Raw genomic sequence first — 24394 nt, forward strand, 5'->3', positions numbered from 1 at the left:
TCATCAGGATGTGGGAGTTATTTTACTTTCCTCTCTACTTATGTGTATGTTGGAAGATTTTAACAAAAAAAAAAGAGTTAAAAATCAATAAACACATTCCTATTATGTGACCTTCCAAAAATAGGTATTTGTGATTTTTCCCAAGCAAGATTGAAGGGCTAATTTTTCTACAGTCCCCATTTAAGCCAAAGATTTCTTAGGAACTACGAGTAATAACTAGAATCAAACCTTTTCATCCACCCCGATAGGAAAATAAATTGATACAACTTCCATGAAGGGCAGTTTGGCAAGGACTCCTAAAAGCACAAATACTTTTACCTGTCATTCTGACTTCCAGGAACTTATGCTATGGATACGTGCAAAAGTCTGCAATGAAATGTTCAAAGACATGCACTGCAATACTGTTTATAATAACAATGAACTGGAAGTAATTGAACATTCTATCAAGAAAAAACTGATTAAAGAAATTATGGCCAATCAGAAAACGGAATATTTAAGTACTTCTTAAAAATAATGTGGGAGATCTATATCGCTGATATGGAAGTATTTTCAAGATATATGAAATTAAACAAAAAGCAGGTGTAGAGTTCCCATTGTGGTACAGTGGAAACAATCCGACTGATATCCATGAGGATACAGGTTCAATCCCTGGCATTGCTCAGTGGGTTGGGGATCCAGCATTGCCATAAGCTGTGGTATGGATTGCAGGCACAGCTCGGATCCCATGTTGCTGCGGCTGTGGCTGGAAGCTGTAGTTCCTATTCGACCCCTAACCTGGGAACTTCCATGTGCCACAAGTGCAGCCCTAAAAAAAAAAAAAAAAAGTAGGTGCAGAAAACTATGAACCAATTTGGAGTTTAAAAAAAATAGAAGAATAGGGAGTTTCCCGGTGGCTCAGCAGGTTAAGAATCTGGCGTTTTCACCATGTCATTTGATCCCTGGCCTGGAACTTCTATATGCCGTGGGCACAGCCAAAAAAAGAAAAGGGGGGATGCAAGAGATGGATAGCAGTAGTTACATATTGGGTTTGGGAATGACAGGAGAGGAGATGTTTATTTTTCATTCTAGATGTTTGAATGTTTATCATGTGCAGATGTTTTTTATTATAATAGAGAAAACATTTTAAGAAAAAAATTAAGAATCATATGAGCATTATTAGGAAGGTGATTCTGCTAGTGGGAAATTTATAAATGTTCAACTTTTTTATTTTTTTGCTTCTTATGGCCACACCTGCGTCATAGGGAGGTTCCCAGGCTAGAGGTTGAATTGGAACTGCAGCTGCCAGCCTACACCACAGCCACAGCGATGAGGAATCCAGGCTGTGTCTGTGATCTGCATGACAGCTCATGGCAACACAGATCCTTAACCCACTGAGCAAGGCCAGGGATAGAACCTTCATCTTCATGGATACTAGTCAGATTCGTTTCCACTGAGCTATGACGGGAACTCCAGAATGTACAACTTTTAAATGCTGTTAAATTAGTGTTTTAAGGTAATGAGAATAATTATTCCTTCCATATTACTGATAAACTATACAAAATTGTATGAAATTCTGTTCATAAGTACTCTTGAAGCACTTCAAGTGATGTTATATAAAAGATGAAATTTCGAGCACAAGTTATAGCTGAGAAAACACTGGAGAAATATTTCACTTTATCTACATGGAACTGAAATTGGCTTCACATATGCATTAGCCTTCTGCATCTAAAAATAAGACTTCGTGTTGGAGGCATCTACTGTGCTCCAAGTACTTTTTCATTGAATATTCACAGTGCCCTCGCAGGGGTGGGTGGTATCAGTTCCAACTTTCATAGGAAGAAACTGAGGCTGGCAATATTAATCAGTTTGTTCAAAGTCACACAAATAGGGAGTCAGATGCCAAGGCAATTCACTCAGCTTGCTATGCTATGCGGTCTTTATTTGGGGGAAAAAAATAAAAGGAACCTACGAAAATCATCTGGCCTTTTGTTCTTGCCTTTACTTATTTATTGTTTTCAGTAAATGTGCCTTTCTAACCTTGTCTTCTGTCCTAGGAGGAGGTACTTAACAGAAGGCATAACAGGGGTCTGAGATTATGAATAGGTTATTAGCTGAATCTTCAGTGAAATCGAGAATTAACAGCTCAATGTTTTTCCCCCCCCCAGATATTGTAGATGCTTTATCAGATCCAAAGAAATTTCTTTCCATTACGGAAAAGAGAGCAGACCAAATGAGAGCTATGGGCATTGAAACCGTAAGTAGCAATGGTCCCTTAAAGGCAGCCAAGTTGGGGGCATTTGGTGGTCTAACCAAATGGTTGATTATGAGAGCAAGACAAAGTAATAAATTGGTAGAACAAGTTCAGAAATGGTTTTTGACACAATGGAATATTACTCAGCCATTAAAAGGAACAAAATACCAGCATTTTTAGCAACATGGATGGACCTAGAAATTATCATACTACGTAAAGTCAGCCATACAATGAGACACCAACATCAAATGCTTTCACTGACATGTGGAAATTGAAAAAAGGACAGACTGAACTTCTTTGCAGAACAGATGCTGACTCACAGACATTGAAAAACTTATGGACAGTTTGGGGGGTGGGGGGATGTGCTTGGGCTGTGGGATGAAATCCTGTGAAATCAGATTGTTATGATCATTATACAGCTACAGATGTGATAAATTCATTTGAGTAATTTAAAAAATGGAAAAAAAAGAAATGGTTTTTGAAACTGGACGTATCAATTAAACAAAATAGTTTTCAAAGGTCTATTGGAGTGTAGCATATTTAATCAAATGTGACCCACTTCATGACCGTGGCATAACGCACACCTGAGGACCCTTGCCCAGTTGTTAGAAATGAAATGGAAAACATCCATGCTGCTTTTAGGAACATTTAAAATAGAGGATGCTTTTGTAATTCACTGAAATGCCAGATAACCTAATTCAGTGAATTAATGAAATTGGCGATTACTATGGTTTATTTTTCACTAGTCTTGAAACCAGTGCACAGTTGTGATGTTTGTTTCTTTGTTTTTAAACCTCTTTCCACACTCCTTAGTTTAGAATGGAAACAATAATCTCTCTGGTAGCTGAAAAAAGCGAAGGTATACTCTGCTTGTAAAGGAGCTGCATCTTCTTTCCTTGGCTTCATCCTTTACTGTCAAGCCTGAGGAAACCATATAATTTTACCTCTTCAAGGCAAAGGTCTGTTTAGAGAGTAGAGGCTAGGATGAAGAAGAAGAGGAGTTGATGGTACAGACTTGATTGGGTAGACGGGAGAATGTAGAAGTCATTTGACCTCAAGGTGGCATTTGTTTGGGTCAGTATTAACATTTCTGTTCCAGAGTGATATCGCTGATGTGCCCAGTGACACGTCGAAGAATGACAAGAAAGGGAAAGCCAACACGGCCAAAGCCAACGTAACCCCTCAGAGCAGCTCTGAGCTCAGGCCGACCACCACGGCCGCCCTGGGGGCTGGCCTGGAGGCTAAAAAAGGTAAAGGAGAGTTGTTTGGACTCCTTGTCTGTTCTGGCAGTTTTAGAATCTTTTATGCAGGTCTTCAGAACTTTGCCAAGTTTCATGGGTCCTTAAAACTCAAAAGAAATATATTTTCTTGTGGGTTGGACGAATTACTTAATTTCCTTAAGTGATTCACAGGCAGTCAGGATATGTGTTTTATGGGCTAGATCCCTGTACCTTAGGTGCACTGTGTGTATAATATCCATATGTAAATGGGGGCAGTGGGAGCAGCTCTTGGCCTTTGTAAACAACGGAAATTGACAAGAGGCCAGACAGGGAAATTCAGGCAAGGCTTTAGTGGAGCCAGATTGCTGGGCAGGGGGGAGGGGGGACAACAACAAACAACAGGTTCCCTTGCTTGCTAGGAGGTGGGGGCCGAAAGTTGGTTCGGTATATGGGGTGAGGGTAGGGTCAGGTGCAGGGGTAGGACAGAGGGGTGATGTGCAGAAGGCCTGCATAGAACCCTGCTTTTGCTCGTGGTGCTTCAGATGAAGCAGTTGGGTTTTTAGGGGTTTTGGGTCTCCTTGCCCAAAGTTTGCTCCAACTACACATGTCTGCAGTTATTTATTATTATTATTATTATTATTATTTTTGTCTTTTTGCCATTTCTTGGGCCGCTCCTGCGGCATATGGAGGTTCCCAGGCTAGGGGTCTAATCGGAGCTGTAGCCACCGGCCTACGCCAGAGCCACAGCAACATGGGATCCGAGCCGCGTCTGCAACCTACACCACAGCTCACGGCAACGCCGGATCGTTAACCCACTGAGCAAGGGCAGGGATCAAACCGGCAACCTCATGGTTCCTAGTCGGATTCGTTAACCACTGCGCCACGACGGGAACTCCTGCAGTTATTTTTAGTCCCTTTTAGTTTCTTTGTATTTTGTTCCTCGAGGAGATGTTTGTCGAGGTGCAAGCAGTGTAGCCACTGCAGCAAAGGGTCCCAGGTCCCAGCCTGTCTCACGTAGACTTAGAAATGTTTAAATGCAGTGTCCTTTATGAAAAAAATGCTCACAGCGTGAATTTAGCTAATTCATCCTCTCTCTCCTCCAGATACTACCACAGGTTTGGGGCAGTGGGCTCATGAACAGCAGAATCATGATTGTTCTCTGACATTCCTGGATTCTCTTAGCGATAATTCAGCATCCATGATTATTAATTGGTAAACTTATCAGATGGTATTTGAAGGCCAATTCTTTGTGGTTACCTATAGATGAAATGAAAGATAAAAAGTGTCATCACAAAGAATTATGTGTCCCATGTACTGATATTCAGCCAGTGTATAGGGGACAACTGTACTGATTATTTAACGTTGACTTCCATTCTTATTGTCCAGGGATCCATTCTGATTGTATGGTTCCCATCCGATATTGATAATTAAATATTTTAAATATCCTCCTTGACCATGAATCATTTACTAAACTTGTTCTTCTTACTTTAATAAGAATTTCTCTTTTACCTAATGGTTTTCTACTCAGTGTGTATAGAGATATACATATATACCACTTATATGTGAATTCAGTATCCTTGGTGTAAGAAAATCAAGTTGTTTGTGTACTTAAATACACACAATGCTCCAATTTAAGATAAGAAATGACAGACTTGCCCAAACCAAAGCAGCATAGTAATTTAGCAGGAAACTCAATGTGCATTGGGCTTTGTGGAACAAATTGGAAAATGAGATGGCACAGAAGTAGCCCAAGTTGTACTTTGCCTGCAGCTGTATGTCTCTTCCTCCCTGGAAAGAATGTGGAAAAAGGTAATGACACAGAATTTGGGCATTCTGTCCAGCACTAATCATTCATAACATCAGCCTCTCAGACAGAGATAGAGTGGAAAATTGGAGAGTTTTTGTTGTGTTAAAGTTCTTGTTCCATGCCCACCAGCACATAAAGACATTAGTAATTATAATGAGCTAAGTGGCTTCAAAAAGCAGTGTGACCCACTAAAAGAGGACAGAAGTGATCCCAGTTCTAGAAGAAATCACGTTTGTGTTTAGAACCGTCTCACTCCTGCTTCCAAATGAGGCAGCACAGGAAGGAGCCACTGGAAGAGCCCTCTCACTTGCCCTGGTCCCCTCGGCAGATGCCATGAGGAAGAGGGTCTACAGGCTGTTTCATTTTGGCCTTTTGTTCAGGAGACACGGAAGCCTCCTCTAGGTGGCAATACTCAGTTCTACAAGAAATGCCTTCATACCTCCAGGGACCTCAGCCAGGCAGTTCCTGAGGGCTGACCACCCAGAAACGGGAGGGAGAGGACCCTTCCATCCAGGGCTCAGGAGAGACTCAAAGATGAGATCTTAACCTGAGCTGGACCTTGAATCTTAGGTCTGATGTGAACAGGAGGAGAAGGTGGAGGAACCCAGGAGGAGGCCATAGAGGAAGTAACCAGGGCTAGGAAAAGGCAGAACGGTGAGTTCTGATCTGGAAAGCATCTGGGACCACCTGAGAAGGCAACGGGAAATGACAATCAGAGGATTTTTTTAAGAAGATGAATACAGTTTTGGCAGAGTATTCTTTAAAAGGAGGGAATAGACACTAAGGTCCAGTTAAGAATTGGAGTGTTTGTCCCTCTATTATAATTCTTATTACATATTGATATTATATATTCACATTAGGTTAATATAACGTGTTAACCTGAGAAAGAGGTTATTTCGGCAAGACCACACATACCTCCGTCATCCAGTGCCTCTCTGAGACCATGCCTAGTGGAGATCTAGAGTCTCTCTCTTAGGAAGTAAATGACTAGTGAATGAACGCCCCACCGTAATGATGAGGAGGGCCTGGATTAGGAGAAAAGTGCTTGGAGGGCAAAGAAGAATGGAAGTAAGTTGGTGGCTTGAATATGGGTCTTAGGGGAAAGGAGGTAACTCAGAGACTTCAAGGACAGGTCACAGAGAGAGATGGTGCCACTGAGTGAAGAGAAGTCAAGAGGAGGAACCACTTTGGGTAAGATGATTCTGGTCCTGGACATCATTGCTCTTGACCATACATCTGGGCAGAAACATGCAACAGCAAAGCTGTGGAAGATCAGGAAAAGGGAGAGAGAGAGAAAGAGAGGGAACGTGAGAATGCTTAGAAAGATATCAGGAATGGAAACAAAGAAAAACAAAGAGATTTATGTCATAAGAAGAATGAGTTTGGGGAAGGTATGGTAGACAATGCCGAGAAGTAAAGATTGCACGGTTACTGTTGAATAATGTAATCATGTCCCCCAATCCTGTGTGTTTCATTTTGTAGAAGAGAGAAAAGACCCAGAAATTTGGAGCTCTTAGCAATGCTAGGATAGACTCCCCTGTCCTTCGGTAAAGGAGGGAATGAGCTTATGATGTCAGACCTGAGGGATCAGGGAGTAGCCCCATGATTCCTTGACAGCCCTATCATAAAATGTTATAGATCAGAAGACTGACCTCTCTCAGCCATGACTGTCCTTTTTTCTAGCCTTACCACCCTCACACTGGATACATACCTTCTTGAAATGAATAAACCTGAAAAACAAGAGCCTGGAATTTGATGACTACCTTTTGTAAATATATCTAGCCTTTGGGATTCTAATGGAAATCAGTTACAGTACAGAAGGCACATTCATCTTATTTGCTTAAAATGAAAGTCAGCAGTCAAACAGGACATGTTTGGGGATTTGTCTACAACTGTTGTTGCCATGACAACACCTGGCCTAGCATCACTCTGATAATAGGATGACTTAGTATATTACTCTGGGTCCTCATGACAGCATCCTGTTATACAATGGTTTGATTTCATTAGCTTCATTATTTTCTGTATGGTAAAGGCATTCAGGGGCTCAGTAGCATATCAATTAAATGCTAAAATTAAATTTAGTAAAAGAAAGGCACTGTAAAAGTATTTTGTCCTCTGATGATGATTAAGCTGGGAATAGAGTTGGTAGTTAGTGGACTGGTAGGATATGTCTTCACATACAAAGATTTAAAAAGTAACTGTGATAGATGCTGTTATGCCTGGTCAGATTGCCTTTATGGGGTTGGTGCCCCAATTCCCCAGCTGCTCAGAGTCCTGGCTGACTACAAATCACAGCTGCACTTTTCTCCCTACAGTCGCCCTCAGATCATAGGAGTTCTTTTGTCTGGAAATGTCTGGAAGGATTTGTAAAACCTCTGACATCCTTAGCTGAGTGATACGGGGTTACAAAAGTCTAGCATCCTTGCCTCCATGTAGAACAACACTGAAGGGTCATTCATGAGCTGATTCTAAAGAGCTTCCTGTAGGATCAGGCTGAGGCTGTATTTCAGCTAGAAATACACTCAAGCTTCTTCCTCTGCCCTATTCTTCTTCTCTCATCTCCTTAGGGATTTCTCCTGAGAGCCTTCCTTCAATAAATCACATGTACATGAATCCCCTTCTCAGGCTGTGCTTACAGGGAATCTGACCTAAGACAAGAAGCATTTCAGTTGTCTATTTAATTGCTGTAACAGGAAATTAAGATGTTTATTTAGATGAGATTTCAAAACTGGGAATCTAATATTGTTACCAAATCCAAACTCATCCTGCTCGCCACACAACAGGCCAGTAAATTGGAACAAGGAATAATGACTTTATTTGAAAAGCCAGCAGATGGAGACGATGACAGACTGATGTTCTAGAGAACCGGTTTTTCCCCAGTCAGAATTCAGGCTTCTTTTATGCTAAAAAGGAGAGGAGGGGGCGGTTGGTTGTTAGAAACTTCTTGGTGCAGAAATCCTTTGTTCTTGCAGCTGTCTAGGTAGGTCAGGTCCCCATGTTCCTGTAAACCTCCAATAAGACAAATGTTATTTTCTGTTCTGCAACTTTTTATCTCTGTGAATGGAAAAGTGGTGTACTCTTAAAGGTCGGAGCCCTGAGCATAGCTATGTTATATATTTCAGGCTATAGGCAGCGTTCTTAAAGCAAAAGCAACAGAACACAAAAGTTTAAAGTACAAGAAACAGATCCAATATGGAGTCAGATGTGTTCTTCCCGATTACAATATGATTACTTATTCTCTCTAATTTTTAATATACATAGTGACTTTTTGTTTCAGGTATTGAACTGATCCCTCAAGTGAGGATAGAAGATTTAAAGCAAATGAAGGTAAAATTGCTAGTCATTTTGCCAGCATTCTTGTGCTCTGCCTATTGGTGAAATTGATGTCTTTATGTTTCTCACCAACGGTTTTCATTGCAGTAGTACCACACAAAACTAATTTTGAATGCTTGTTTTTTTTCACAGGCTTACTTGAAGCATTTAAAGAAACAACAGAAGGAGCTTAGTTCTTTAAAAAAGAAACATGCAAAGGTAAAGTGTTTTGTGTGTGCAAGCAATATGCACGTGTACTTATGTTTGCTGGTTTGAGTGTTTTTTCCTTTTAGCTCTCTGATGAAAACCTCAAGCTATGATGTGGCCCAAAACACTATTTAGAAACTGATACCAGCAAAGTAAGCAGCAGCCCTTCATTTTAATGGATTAGAAATGAAATTTAAAAATAGAATCCATTTGGGAATGGTTGCCACGGATTTGTGATTTGCCTTTCTAATGGTTATTTCAAAAGCACAGCAAACCTTTGCTTCTTTCAACATTTTGTAATAATACAACTTTAAACTAGCAGGTCATGACTAGTTGACTGCTGAAAAACAGCTCATAGTCTTAACTTCTAGGTACTGAAATTCCCTGGGTGGCTAGCAGATAGTATGCCACAAGATACGTGGAGGGAGATGCTGGCCAGCTCCAAACTTCCCACCCAGGGCAAGAGACCTCCTATCACTTTTTCCCCTGTTATATAAATTCTGCTTGGTGGCCTACTTCTGAAATATATTTGTTGTTCTTTCTTACCCATAAGAAGAGGTCTTTTAACAATGATCCTGAGAAATTATAAGTTAGTTGCAAGTTTAAAAGAAGAGCAGGGCGTGGCCTCAGGAATTCTCACATAGGTTGAAAAACTTCACAGCACTTGTTAGTCCGTGTGCCGGACGTGTGCCGGACGCATTGTGAGGTCAAACAAACCGAAACATTGGAGTTTGGAGCGGAGAAAGGATTATTGCAGGGACATGCAAGGAGACCTGTGGCTCATGCCCTCAAAATATCCCGAACTCCCTGAACCAAAATTGCAAAGCATTTTTAAAAGCAAAGTGAGGGAGGGCCGTGGTTGGTTGGTGCAAACTTTTTGGTACAGAAATCCTTTGTTCTTATAGCTGCCCACAGAGGTCAGGTCATGATGTTCCTGTAACCCCTGAACCAGATATGTATTATGCTTCAGAGGGGAGATAAAGCAGAGGATATGGGGGAAGGACCTTTGGTGGGAAGGCCCCATAGGGTCCTGCTCAGTTCCACAGTCAGATACCATCTTGCTTTCAAGTCTCCCCTCACCCCTAACAGGGAAAGGAGAAAAAATGTGACATCTCTTTCCTTCCTAAGATGTCTCACAACAGTTCCTGCTGCTGGAAGGGTAAATATGCCCTCCTCAATTAAGGGTAGGAGGGCAAGAGAAATAATACCATTTACAGCAATGTTGATGGACCTAGAGATTATCATACTAAGTGAAGTAAGTCAGACAGAGAGGGACAGATATCATATGATACTCCTTATATGTGAAACCTAATAAAAACAACACAGAAAAACTTTCTTACAAAACAAAAACATACTCAAAGATTTCAGAGTCAAAGGGGAGGAGTTCCCATTGTGGCTCAGCAGTAATGAACCCGACTAGTATCCATGAGGACACAGGTTTGATCTCTTGCCTCGCTCACTGGGCTAAGGATCCAGCACTGCTGTAACCTGTGGTGTAGGTCACAGATGTGGCTTGGCCCTGCATTGCTGTGGCTATGACATAGGCCTGGAGCTATAGCTCCAATTTGATCCCTAGCCTGGGAACTTCCATATGCTGTGGGTGTAGCCCTAAAAAGCAAAAAACAAACAAACAAACAAACAAAAAACAAAAAAAATGGGGGGGGAACATTGGGAAAGGGATAAAATTAGGGGGTTGGGATTAACATATACTTACTACTGTATATAAGATAGATAACCAACAAGGGCCTACTATATAGAACAAGGAACTCTACTCGATACTGTCATAAGCTACATGGGAAAAGAATCTGAAAAAGTGGATATATGTATATGTATAGCTGATTCACTTTGGTGTACACCTGAAACTAACACAACATTGTAAGTCAACTCCAATAAAATTAGAAAAAAAAAAAGTTCAAGAAGGCAAGAGAAACTTTATTATTTCTCAGCTTGAAAAGACTTCTGAGTTCTTTTAGGCTTCTCTTGCATTCCCACTTCTTTATTCCCTGACGCAAGCCTCAAACCAAGGCATGGTCTACAGAGCTAAACTTGAATGGTATACCTGTAAGTCACCTCCAGTAGGAAGATGCAAAGTGCATGGCCTGGAACTCTGTCATTTCTTAAACAATTTGTGCTCCTTTGAGAAATTTGGCCCAATCTTGGCCTAGTAAGAGTCCCTATATTGTTGAATTGATGGATTCATGGATCTGCTGAATAGAGGTCACTTCCAAGGCTGCTCAAATTTCAGTTCTATTCAGTGGAATTCCTTTCATTGCCCACATTGCTACTGAATCCAAGCTCATTCAGCTCGCCACACAACAGGACAGTAAATCAGGAGACACGTATGGTTAAGGCAAGGAACAATAACTTTTAATCAGAAAGCTAGCAGACTGAGAAGATGGCAAACTAATATCTAAAAAAACCCATCTCTCCTCAGTCAGAATTCAGGTTCCTTTTATACAAGAAAGGGGAGGAGGAATGGTTAGTTGCTGCAAACGTCTTGGTACAGAAATCCTTTGTTCTTGTAGTTGCCCACATAGGTCAGGTTATGATGTTCTTATAAACCTTCAACAAAACAAATATTATTCTCTCTTCTGCAACTTTTTATCTAAAAATGTAATACTCTTAAACGTGCATATGTCATGTGTGCAGCCCTAAAAATACAAAAAAAAAAAAATTATTTTATTTCATTTTGTCTTTTTGCCTTTTCCAGGGCCGCTCCCACGGCATTATGGAGGTTCCCAGGCTAGGGGTCAAATCGGAGCTGTAGCCACCAGCCTACGCCAGAGCCACAGCAACGCAGGATCCGAACCACGTCTGCAACCCACAACACAGCTCATGGAAACGCCGGATCGTTAACCCACTGAGCAAGGCCAGTGCGAACCGGCAACCTCATGGTTCTTAGTCGGATTCGTTAACCACTGCACCACAATGGGAACTCAAGAAAAAAAAAAAAAAGGCATTTTTTTAAGAGTAGTCTAGCCTATATATTTTAGGCTGTAGACAGCATTCTTTTGCAGAAGGTGCAGAGCCAGGATAACTAAACACAAGTGACAGTGGACAGAGGTTAAAGTTAAAGGAAAAGGAACAGGAGTTCCTACTGTCATGCAGTGAGTTAAGAATCCAACTACAGCAGGTCACTGCAAAGGCACAGGTTCAATCCCTGGCTCAGCAGAGTGGGTTAAGGATCCTGCATTGCCACAGCAGTGGTGTAGGTCACAGCTGCAGCTTGTATTCAACCCTGGCCCGGGAACATCCATAGGGGGAGAAAAAGGAAAGGAATAGATCTAATATGGAATCAGATTTGTTCTTCCCTATTACAACATGGAAAACTTGCCACAGATTTTTATAAGTGTAGGACTACTGGGGACAGAGCTAAAGTGAGGATTTCAATTTTGTCGGTCATTGGTAACAACCTGGAGTGTGAAAAGGAAGAGAAAAGGAAATGTGAATGCACCTTTAATGACTTTGGTTATCAGGGATGGAGTTGGTACCCACGTGGCAAGGAATCATTCACCAGATTTTCCTTCCATTTAAATGAGATCTCTGTCATTGAGATAGGCATCTCAATAGACTTCGGCCTACTTGGACACTTACATTTTGGCCTCACAGTCATTTAATATTTCTTTGAGGCATGACCAGGAAATATACCGTGTTTGATAATAATAACAATAATACACCATCTAAAATTTTTACATGCAAAGTATTTTCCAGATGCTGTGCTCTGCATTTTACATTTATTACCTCATTTTATACTCTCTGCCTTCTAAGGCCAATTCTGAGTCCCTGTTTTGCACATGTGGAAGTTAAGATCAGGGAGGTTATGCAGTTTAACTAATGCCCTGCATTAGAGAGCAGCAGAGCCAATATTTAAACCCAAATTGTCTCAAGTTTCCAATCCATATTCTTACTGCTTTATTCTGTGGAGGCTATCGGATGCTTCAGTAGGTGAGCAAGTTCCCTCACTGCATGAAAGGCAGTGGCAGCATATGGAGCATTAGGTAAATCTCCATCTAGTTTGGATCATGTGAAATACACTAGTTAACCTGCACAGCTGCCAAGGAGGGATGTTTCTTGGTTCTTTAGAACTTGACCTATATAATACTAAGCAGAATTGTCTGGAAGTTCCCATTGTGTTTCAGTGGGTTAAGGACCTGACTTAGTCTCCATGAGAATGCAGGTTCAATCCCTGGCTTCACTCAGTGGGTTAAGGATCTGGCTTTGCCACAAACTGCAACATAAGTTGCAGGTGTGGCTTGGATCCAGTATTGCTGTGGCTGTGGTGTAGGCTGGCAGCTGCAGCTCTAATTTGACCCCTAACCTGGGAACTTCCATATGTAGCAGGTGCAGCCATAAAAAGAAGGGGGGAAAAAAAAAGGAATCGTCTGCCCATTCCTTTGTCTACACCTTTGAGTTCAAACTCTCTTGGGTGAGTTAATAGCCCTATCTGCTTAATCAGAAAAGTGGCAAAGATGGTGTCTTAGCTTGGGCTTCTGTGACATAGTCCTGGAGACTAGGTGACTTAAACAACAGCTGCTTTCTCACAGCTCTGGAGGCTGGAAGTCCAAGGTCAGGATGTACTAGGTTCAGTGTCTGATTAGGGCCTTCCTTCCTAGTTTGCAGACGGCCTCCTTCTTACTGCTTCTCACATGTGTGAAGAGCTTTCATCTTTCTCCCTTCTCTTCTTATAAGGGCCCTAGCCCCATTTATAAAAACTCCACACTCATAACCTTGCCACCTCCCAGGGGCTCCACCTCCAAACACATTGAGGATTTGTTTTTCTTTTTACGGCCACACCTTTGGCATTTGGAAGTTCCCAGGATAGGATGGAATCAGAACTGCAGCTTCTGGCCTACACTACAGCCACAGCAACACAGTATCCAAACCTCATCTGCGACCTACACTGCAGCTTGCAGCAACACTGGATCCTTAACCCAGTGAGTGAGGCCAGGGGTTGAACCTGCATCCTCATGGACACTATCAGCTTCTTAACCCACTGAGCCACAACAGGAACTACCACATTGAGGATTAGGGCTTCCACGTGTGAATTCAGAGTGCAAGGGACACAAATACTCAGTCAACAGCAAGTGAAAAATTATTTTTCTGTGAAGCAATTATCTCTTCCTCTCCACTTCAGATGCCACTGAACACCATTCCTTCCATTTTCATGCTTGTTGGTAAGAAAATATTCATATTTAGTAACCAGTAGGTCCCATGTGGCTGAAAGAATCCAAGTTGCCTTCATTTGCCGAAACAATCTTGTGCTTTTTGGAGTTCCACGTTTTATTAGAGCCAAAAACTTCAAAGGAGATCTTAAATCTCCCTCAATCCTACCATCTAAATTTGTGTGGACTTTCATAACTGCTTTAGTGTACATTTTGGAGGAAGCCTTCAAATTTCCTTAGGTCTAGTAAAAGAGCCAAATTGCACAGTAAAATAAACAGTGTTTGCCTGTTGCTTTTGAAATGCTTTTTAGAAGCATGTTTGAGCAGGCAAATGTTCTTGGCTTGTTTTCCACATGCTCATGTACCTCAGAAGTTCAAGTCACAAATGCATTATTTAAGCTCGTGAATGAATTCCTTCTTCCACATTAAATACACAGGAGACCCACTTTTCCATTCAGTCTGCTTTGGCAGTAAAAGTTACAAATTCTGAATTCTATAGCCTTTTTATGCAAAACTACTACTACTAGTATGTAAACCTACTACTACTAATAAGGCTGACATTTATTTAGTGCCACTTTTGGGTTACACATTTTATATACATTCTTTTTTTGCTTTTTAGGGCCGCAGGTGTGGCATTTGGAAGTTCCCAGGCTAGGGGTCAAATCAGAGCTGCTGCGCCTGTGACCTATACCACAGCTCACGGCAACACCGGGTCCCTGCCCCACTGAGCAAGGCCAGGGATCAAAACCACATCCTCATGGATACTAGTCAGATTCATATCTACTGAGCCACAATGGGAACTCCCATATTTTATATGCATTCTTAAATCCTCACAATATCCCTGAAACCTAAGTGGTATTGTCCACATTTTAGACGTGGATAAAATGAAATTCAGAGAAATAAGTCCCTTTCCCATAGTAATATAGCCCACTTATGCTAGTTATAACCAGAATGCTTTTCATCTGTTTTAACTGTCTATGGGCTTTGCAAGTAATTGTTATCAAACAGTTAGACCTTTCTCTCTATAAACTTTCTGCAGTTTTTTAGTTTATAGTAGTTCCCTAAAACTTTCCACAGTCTCATCTGAGCCAGCTTTTAAGATTAAGGATATATAGGAGTATTTACTTGCCTGATATATACCTGAGATCTGCTCGGCGAACACACTTGTCTTTAAAACTGGAAAAGGAAAAACTGGTGAAGGAGATGAGAAGATGTGGTGCATCTGTTACCACTGGACACTTAGTGCCTGATCTTCATTTGATCTTGTTTATCCTAACACTAATTTTTCTATCTGTCGATACTTTAAAAATAGTAAAACTAGGCATTCCCATTGTGGCTCAGTGGAAATGAATCTGACTAATGACCATAGGATGAAGGTTTGATCCCTGGCCTCTCTCAGTGGGTTAAGGATCCAGCATTGCCGTAAGCTGTGGTGTAGGTCGCAGATGCGGCTGGAGTCCCGCTTAGCTGTGGCTGTGGCGTAGGCCAGCAGCTACAGCTCCAATTAAACCACTAGCCTGGGAACCTCCATGTGCCATGAGGGGGCCCTAAAAAGACCAAAAAAAAAAAAAAAAAAAGGTAAAACTAGCTAATATATGTTGAGGTTCACTTAAGCATTTGTTCTTAGGTATTCTTATAACAATTATATAAAGGAATACTATGTTAATGGTATTAACTTGTATCAGTTAGCTGTTGCTGGGTTACAGGCCATCCCCAAATGGAGTAACTAAAAGCAGCCACCATTTATTTACCTTACAGTTTTGGGTTTCAGCTGTGTGATGCCTCTGGTCTCTGGGTTCACTTGTGCAATCTGCTGTTGCTACGTTTGGCAGATGGTGAGCAGAGGTCAGGGGCTGGCTGACTTAGGAAGGCCTCTCTAGAGCCCTTTCCTCTCTCCTTTTTGTGGTCTCTCATCTTCAGCAGTGATCCAGCCTTGTTCACATGACAGGGGTCCCAAGAGACCAAGCCTCATCTTAGAACTGGCACAGCATCACTCCCACCTTCGCCTCTTGGCTACAGCAAACCAGGAAGCTGGCTCAAGTTCAAAGGATAAGGACTCTACCTCTTGGCAGGAGGAGCCACAAAGTTGGATGACAAAAGGGGTGGGCTACAGAGATGGAAATCATTGTGGCCCTTTTTGCCAACAGTCTACCAACCATTTGCCAGAGGAGATAATTTACACTAAGAAGAAACACAGTTTGGGAGTTCCCCTGGTATGCAGTGGGTTAAGGATCTGGCTTTGTTACTGCAGTGGTCACTGTTGTGACACAGGTTTGATTCCTGGTCCTAGGACTTCCACATGTGGCAGGCACAGCCAAAAGAACAAAAAACAAACAAACAAACAAAAAAACACAGCTTGACTAAAACATCTAGCTGTTAAATGGTGGAGCCAGAACTTGAATCAAAATTCTGTCTGACTCCATATCTCAAGCTCTTAATTACTATATTGGGTTGTCACTGATTTTTCCCACATTAGTTTTTATTTCCACACATCTTCTTGATGGGTCTTATTTAGTAAAATTTTTAAGAGCAGTCATGAGTCTACAGGGCACAAACATATTGGCCTCCTTTGGGACTATTTTTTCAACACATAGTCCTTGGGCCAAGAGCTGGAGGCATCATAAAAATGCATATTCCTGTGCTCATTAGAGACTTTGTTAAAATCTTTAAGGAGGAGTCTAGGAAATATATCTTAAATAAGCTTCTCACCTATGCACACTAAATTTTGAAAACTTTCTTTAGGAATATTATTTAGTACTCTTTACTGTCCCTCAGTCCTAGTAACTGCCTACAAAATGCAGAGAAGACCTCCTTAAAAAAAAAGTTTTGCTCTGTTGTCAAACAATAGTGAGAATTAGTTCCCCCAGTCTTTCTGTGAGACAATATTTATATAACCCTTTCTAACAGTTATAATGCTAAGATGAGGTCAAGGTTAGCCACCCCCAAAGGCTTGAGTCATAAAGTAACCTACCAAGGAGGGAAGCTGGCCTGGACTGCACCTTCCAACCACAGCACCGTAGATCCCCCATAGCATGTGGCAGCTAAAAGCAAAAACTGGTACTTAGTCCACGTTCAGTGACTGTAGAGCATTCGCAGCTCTTACTTGTCAGCGTGGGTAAATCAAGTCACTTCTTAGGCCTATAGGAAAGCAACGAATGTGGTTTACTTAGCCTTGTTGTTAATGAAATACATGGTCTGGATTTCCTGCTGTGGTACAGTGGGTTAGGAATCTGATAGCAGGAGTTTCCCTTCACGGCTAAGCAGTTAACGAACTCGTCTAGGATCCATGAGCACACGGGTTCAATCCAGTGTTGCTGTGAGCTGTGGTGTAGGTCGCACATGAGGCTCAGCTCTAGTGTTGCTGTGGCTGTGGCGTAGGCCAGCAGTTACAACTCCAATTAAACCCCTAGCCTGGGAACCTCCATGTGCCACAGGTGCAGCCCTAAAAAGACCAAAAAAAAAAAAAAATCCAATTGCAGTGGCTCAGGTCACTGCGGAAATGTAGGTTCCATTCCCAGCCAGACCAAGTGAGTTAAAGTATCCACCACTGCTGCAGCTGTGGCAAAGGTCATAGCTTTGGCTCAGACTCAATCCCTTCGATATCACAGGTGCAGCCATTTAAAAACAAGAAAAGAATAGAAATATTTGGTCCATAAGAGCTTATTTCCAAACCTGAAGGTTAGCTGCTAGATGGAGAATGAATAGTGGTGTGAATATAAGGGGCTACTATTTACAAAAAAGAGCCAAAGAAACAGAGGTGAGGGAGTTCCTGTCATGGCTCAGTGGTTAACGAACCTGACTAGGATCCATGAGGATGCAGGTTCGATCCCTGGCCTCTCTCAGTGGGTTAAGGATCTGGCATTGCTGAGAGCTGTGGTGTAGGTCGCAGATGTGCCTCGGAGACCGAGCTGCTGTGGCTGTGGTGTAGGCCGGTGGCTACAGCTCCAATTTGACCCCTAGCCTGGCGAACCTCCATGTGCCATGGGTGTGGCCCTAAAAAGACAAAAAAGAAGAGAAAAGAAATAGAGGTGAGATCTGCTGTTAGGACAGTGAGGAGGAAAGACAGGGTTAATGACCTTTTGAGCCCCGCATGAGATCAAGCCACTAGCTAACATGCCTAGTTTGGGGGAAATGGCAGTGGTCATTTGTTTTTGACCCTCTGATTGCAGCTGCCAGTCAGATGGCTTCTCGTCTCTGACTTTCTGGAACCACCTTTTCAGTTTTTTTGATCCCAGCACATCTGCAACCTACACCACAGCTCATGGCAACCTGCAGGATCCTTAACCCACTGAGCAAGGCCAGGGATCGAACCCTCAACCTCCTGATTCCTAGTTGGATTGGTTAACCACTGAGCCACGAAGGGAACTCCTCTTCAATTTTTAATGGAGACTAGGGGAATGGTTTTCAAGTATCCATTAGATAAGACACAGAACAGAACTAAGCAACCATGACCCCGCACTAGTGCCTCACTTACCCAGGTCCAGAGCTAGGGTTGCTTTCGCTAAGAGATAGGCATGCTTTCCAGTTGTCAGATGCAGTCCAATCCTTAGAGCAAAAAACCTAAACCCAAAGTTAAACACACATCACCAATAACATGTCAGGAGAAGAATTCCAACTTAAATGGGGTAAGAAGTGAATGGAGGAAGTTGGCCACATGTGGAAAACAGGGAGCACTCATTCCTGTCTCAAGGGCAGGTCAGATTTCAGTTCCGAGCATTAGTGCCTTGAGAGTCTGTGAGCCAGCTTCAGTCTCTAAAGGAGAATCACAGAATCTGAAGTCTTAAAGGAATGTCATCTTCTTTTAATATTGGTCACTAATTCAGTCTTTCTGAAACACCAGGAAGGGGTGGGGGGGTGGGGCTGGGGCAGCGGGGGTGGGGTGGGGTGGGGGGGAGACTGGATGAATCCCTTGAGCCACCACTTTGCAGCATCACTGCTAGATGAGTCAAATAAAATACCTGAGAACCCTACTAAAATTTGGCATTTCAGTAAGGCTTCTAATATGCTATGCAAGCAGTTTGGCTGATAACAAACACCAAGACTGCTGTTAAACTCGTTAATTCATGGTAAGAAGAACAGACCTATAACTCCATCATGAAGTAGAAAGGAGCAGAGACAGGCAACCACCCGCAAAAGCAGCTTAGTGGTGGTCTCAGAGGTAGATGCTGAGCAAACACGATTTACTCAGATGTTTCAGCATCATCTGTGGGGTGATAATTCACGCTCATAGTCACATCGGCCACAAGAATGAATTGTAGCAGCTTTCTCCCCAAAGAAGCTGAATCTGCTGTTAACTTTGAAAGATGCATATATAACTTTTGCTAAAAACTGTCCATTTATTTCCCCAAAGTGTCCAGATTAAGATTGACTTTTAAGTCAATATATCTAATTTTGATACTCCTTTTTTTTAAGGGCCACACCCATGGCACATGAAAGTTCCCAGGCTAGGGGTTGAATCGGAGCTGTAGCTGCCAGCCTACACCACAGCTGCGGCAGCTTGGGATCCGAGCCATGTCTACGGCCTACACCACAGCTCACGGCAATGCCAGATCCTTAACCCACTGAGCCAGGCCAGGGATCTAACCTGCATCCTCATGGATCCTAGTCAGATTCGTTTCTACTGCACCACAACGGGAACTCCCTGTATCACATCTTCTTAATCCATTCCTCTGTTGATAGGCATTTAGGTTGTTTCCATATTTTTGGTATTGTGTATAGTGCTGCAATGAACATAGGGCTGCATGTATCTTTTTGAATTATAGTTTTGTCTGAATAGATGCCCAGGAGTGGAATTGCTGGATCATATGGCAACTCTATTTTTAGCTTTTTGAGGAACTTTTGTACTGTTTTCCATAGTGGCTGTACCAATTTACATGCCTACTTTGTTCAGTTTTTTTTGTAAAGAAATCAAGGCCTGGAAAGATATGTTGCTCAAGGCCTCTAGGATAATATTGACTGAGCTGGGACCAGAATCCAAGTCCTCTTGCTGCTTTCTCATGCTAATTTTTTATTCATGCAACAAATATTTATTAAATCTGCTTTGTACCAAGCTTTGTGCCCTGTGCTGGTGGAAAAAGAAGACTTTCCCTGCCCTCGTAGAGCATCTTATGTACTTGAATCCATCGTCAACAACTTGATGGTACAAATAGCCTCATTCCTCTCATCTAATTGGGTTAATTAAGGTTCATCAGAATACTTCTTTAACTAATAGTCCATGTCAGCTTACATCCAGTCCTCAAAGCCTAGATTTTCTTGTGCTGCACTAAGATATTGAAAGAATCAATCTTTCTACCCTCCTTTCAGTGATATTTGCAAGAGACAAAGGTATGTGGCATCTCTAAACTGTTTTATTGTAGCCTTACATAGAGCTCCTTGCTTACTTGGCTAGGAAAATTAAAACATATGCTAGACAGGCCCAAAGATTTCTAAATCTTAGAAGAAAAGATATTAGTAGGGCATTTTAGTGAGTTTTTTTCCCTGTGACAATACAAGAATAGCTAAATCCATTCAAATAAAGATCCATCGATGTATTGATCTATTCCTGGGGGCAGTAGGTTAAGCTTGGAGGAAAGATTTATTGATTTAATTTCTCTGGTACTTCTTCCTTCTCCCAGGTCCCTCTTTGCATGTTGTCATGAGTATTGAATAATATAAGTAGGTTTGTATGTCAGTATATCTTGAAGAAGTTTTCATGGGCATTGGAAATATGTCTTCTACTATATTTACTTTTTTTTATTTTTGCTTTTTTAGGGCTACACCCATGGCATATGAAAATTCCCAGGTTAGGGGTGGAATCAGAGCTACAGCTGCCAGCCTACACCACACACACAGCAATACGAGATCCAAGCTGCGTTTTCAACCTACACCACAGCTTATGGCAACACAGGATCCTTAACCCACTGGGTGAGGCCAGGGATCACCCATGTCCTCATGGATACTGGTCGGGTCCGTTTTTGCTGCACCACAATGAGAACCCCCTATATTTACTTTTAATCCTAACAACCCTATGCAGTCTTTATCACTATCCTATTTATAAAGATTAAAAGGGCAAGTGGTGGAGTTCCCACTGGGGCACAGCAGAAATGAATCTGACTAAAATCCATAAGGATGTGGGGTCCATCCCTGGCCTTGCTCAGTGGGTCGGGGATCCGGCATTGCTGTGAGCTGTGGTGTAGGTCGCAGACGTGGCTGGGATCCCGCATTGTTTTGGCTTTGGGGTAGGCCAACAGCTGTAGCTCCAATTCGACCCCTAGCCTGGGGACTTCCATATGCCATGAGTGCGGCCCTAAAAAGAAAAAAGAAAACAAAAATGGCAAATGGTTTGTCCCAAGACCTGAGACTGTCCACATCTTTAACCCAGTGCAGAAGCCCTGGCTAAAACATGTTTAGAACACAAATAAAAGTGCACAGATATTGGTAACAGAACTTTCCAATCATAGATTAAGCAAGACGGTGTTACGTGTGATTCACTGAGCCCAAATCCAGAGGAAGGTGACATCACCTGGACCACCTCCATTGTCCCTATTCTCAAATCCTGTTCTGAGAACCATCCCTCCACACCTTCTCCCAGCAGGATTTATCCACTGGACAGGAATGCGGAACTTGTGCACCAATGTGTTTCTGAAGAATTTATGTATAAATGGACTGTCGATCAAGTCCTGTGTTAATTTACTAAGAGCACTGGGAATTTCAGGAAATCTTGGTAAAGTTAAAAATCCCTTCACCATTTAGATTTTATGAAATCTTTTAAAACTGAGTCTACCCTAGGAAGAAAATTAGGTTAAAACTGAGTCTACCCTAGGAAGAAAATTAATTTTAAAAAAATTAAGTCACTTAATTTTGTTACTCATTTTTTAAAAAAAGGAAGTAAAAAGAAACACAACTGTGAAGGTAATTATATAACCCAAACAAAGTTTATCCATTCTAGACTGAAATACCATCTCATTTCTCTTAAGTTTCTGAGTCATCTAATGCCCCACTGCTCCTTCCATAACCTAGTCCCCCAAACCCAAGTTCAGCTACTTCATACATCAAGTATCATCTTAGAGTGGATTTTTTTTCTTTTTACAGCTATACCTGCAGCACATGGAAGTTCCCAGGCTAGGAGTTGAATCAGAGCTGCAGTTGCCAGCCACAGCCGTAGCCACAGCAACGCCAAATCTGAGCCACGTCTGCGACCTACACCACAGCTCGTGGCAACACTGGATCCTTAACCTACTGAGTGAGGCCAGGGCCTCATGGCTACTAGTTGGGTTCGTTACCACTGAGCCAGGATAGGAACTCCCTTAGATCGATTTTTTTTTTTTTTTGTCTTTTGTCTTTTTAGAGCTGCACCTGCAGCATGTGGAGGTTCCCAGGCTAGGGGTCTAATCAGACCTGTAGCCACCGGCCTATGCCAGAGCCACAGCAACGCCAGATCAGAGCCAAGTTTGCACCCTACACCACAGCTCACGGCAACACTGGATCCTTAACCCACTGAGTGAGGCCAGGGATCGAACCTATAACCTCATGGTTCCTAGCCAGAATCGTTTCCACTGCACCATGACAGGAACTCCAGATCAAATATTATTGACTGTACTCTTTTCTTCTGTGTCGAGGGGCTAAGCAGTCAAAGAAATATGATTTCAGATAAGTCACTGGCTATGGCCAAATTATCAGGAAGAAGTAGTGTTTATACAGAAATACTTATTCTTCAAAGCATTGAAGCCCCAACTTCAGTGATTGAAGGGAGGAGATGGAAAAATATTTTAAATATCTGTAAAGCTGAAGGCCAGAGCTCCTGAATGTTCTGTCATCCTTGTGAATTCATCTAGGTAAAGAAGCTGGCAAAAATATCAGCTGGTACAGGTGCAAAATAAGCTGATAGGAGCTCCTGTTGTGGCTTACTAGTAACAAACCCAGCTAGTGTCCATGAGGATGCAGGTTCAATCCCTGGTCTGCATCAGTGGGTTAAGGATCCAAGCATTGCTACAAGCTACGGCATAGGTCACAGATGCAGCTTGGATCTGACATTGCCGTGGCTGTGGTAAAGGCCGGCAGCTACAGCTCCAATTTGACCTCTTGCCTGGGAATTTCCATATGCCATAGGTTGGGCCCTAAAAAAAAAAAAAAAAAAAAAAAGCTAATAGTGACAGTGACAGTTCTTGTTGTATAATGATGGTATTTAAGACCTTCCAGGGAGTTCCCATTTGTGGTGCAGGGGAAACGAATCCGACTAGGAACCACTGGCCTTGATCAGTGGGTTAGGGATCTGGCGAGCTGTGGTGTAGACTAAAGACACGGCTAAGATCCTGCATTTCTGTGGCTGTGATGTAGGCGGGCAGCTGTAGCTCCGTTTGGACCCCTAGCCTGGGAACCTCCATATGCCTCGGGTGCAGCCCTAAAAACAAACAAACAAAAAAAACCTTAAAAAATGTGCCCATGGAACTCATGTTTGAGGAACTAGGTTTTGGAAGGGGCAGTGTGACATTAGAAGATTCAGACAGCAGAACAAAGATGGATGTGTTGAAGTTCTGTGGAGACGTGTGTGCAGAAGAAAGACCTTTTGGATTGTTGGTGCTGTCCCGCAGTTGGCAGGACTGTCTTTGGAGGTGGACATGTTCCTTGGTCGGAGGCTAAAGACTCCCTCATTGGGGATACCATATGGGGATACAAAAAAGTCTTGAGTTGGGTGGGAAATTGGGAGTTTTGCCAGTTGCCAGACTCAGTTACTCCTTGATTTTCAAGCCATGACTCTTAAAGAGCTGGTGAAAATTTTGCCAGCCCTACATGGGATCAAGTTCATCAGCTTGGTCCTAAGTTCAGCTTGTAACTGCAAATGCTTCTTGTTCAGGAGCACAGTACCATGCAGAAGTTACATTGCACCCAAGTTGACAAAATCGTGGCACAGTATGACAAAGAGAAGTCGACTCATGAGAAGATCCTAGAGAAGGCAATGAAGAAGAAGGGGTAAATGCTGTTTATTTCCTTCTGGAAGCTTTGGGCCTTTTTATGTTTTGTCTTTTCCCAGGGTTCAGGCTCCTGTTTAGGCCAGGGAACAACTTAATCGTGACTGTGTTTTCATCATTAGAAATGATCCCCGGAAAACACGCAACTCACTCAGCTGAAGGGATTGGCTGAAGTGGAAAAGAGGAGCTTTATTCAAGTTCTACAGCTGTTGGTTAAGGACACAACAACTGTGTCTTTCATGGGTTTTCCACTTGAGTACCTTTAGGTGATTGGGGTGGAGAAGGAAGGATGAACAAAAGTTAGGGAAGCTCCAGAAATCATTTTGCCTCTCCAGAAAATAAAATGAAGTCTGGGGAGCTCCCATTGTGGCTCAGCGGTTTAAGAACCTGACTAGTATCCATGAGGACATGGGTTCAATCCCTGGCCTTGCTCAGGGAGTTAAGGATCCAGCATTGCCATTAGCCGAGGTGTAGGTCACAGACACATCTCCGATCCCAAGTTGCTGTGG

At 42.3% G+C, this 24394-nt stretch overlaps 1 protein-coding gene across 50 annotated transcripts in view; it reads left to right on the top strand.

Annotated features, from left to right (window-relative positions):
• PLCB4 (phospholipase C beta 4) overlaps positions 1-24394 on the top strand; it is a 487242-nt gene that overhangs the window by 439684 nt on the left and 23164 nt on the right. For all 50 annotated transcript variants that reach the window (XM_085003051.1, XM_085003063.1, XM_085003052.1 and 47 more), the window contains 5 exons: positions 2145-2233; positions 3330-3480; positions 8535-8584; positions 8723-8788; positions 23771-23886. In XM_085003051.1, coding sequence (XP_084859177.1) covers positions 2145-2233; positions 3330-3480; positions 8535-8584; positions 8723-8788; positions 23771-23886 — 472 coding nt within the window. The remainder of the gene's footprint in view (positions 1-2144; positions 2234-3329; positions 3481-8534; positions 8585-8722; positions 8789-23770; positions 23887-24394) is intronic.

The sequence above is a fragment of the Sus scrofa genome, chromosome 17 (assembly GCF_054392235.1).
Source record: "Sus scrofa isolate SSC_HxYL_T2T_F1_AM1 chromosome 17, Sscrofa_HxYL_maternal_Yorkshire_Landrace_v2.0, whole genome shotgun sequence".
NCBI classification, from domain to species: Eukaryota; Metazoa; Chordata; class Mammalia; order Artiodactyla; family Suidae; genus Sus; species Sus scrofa.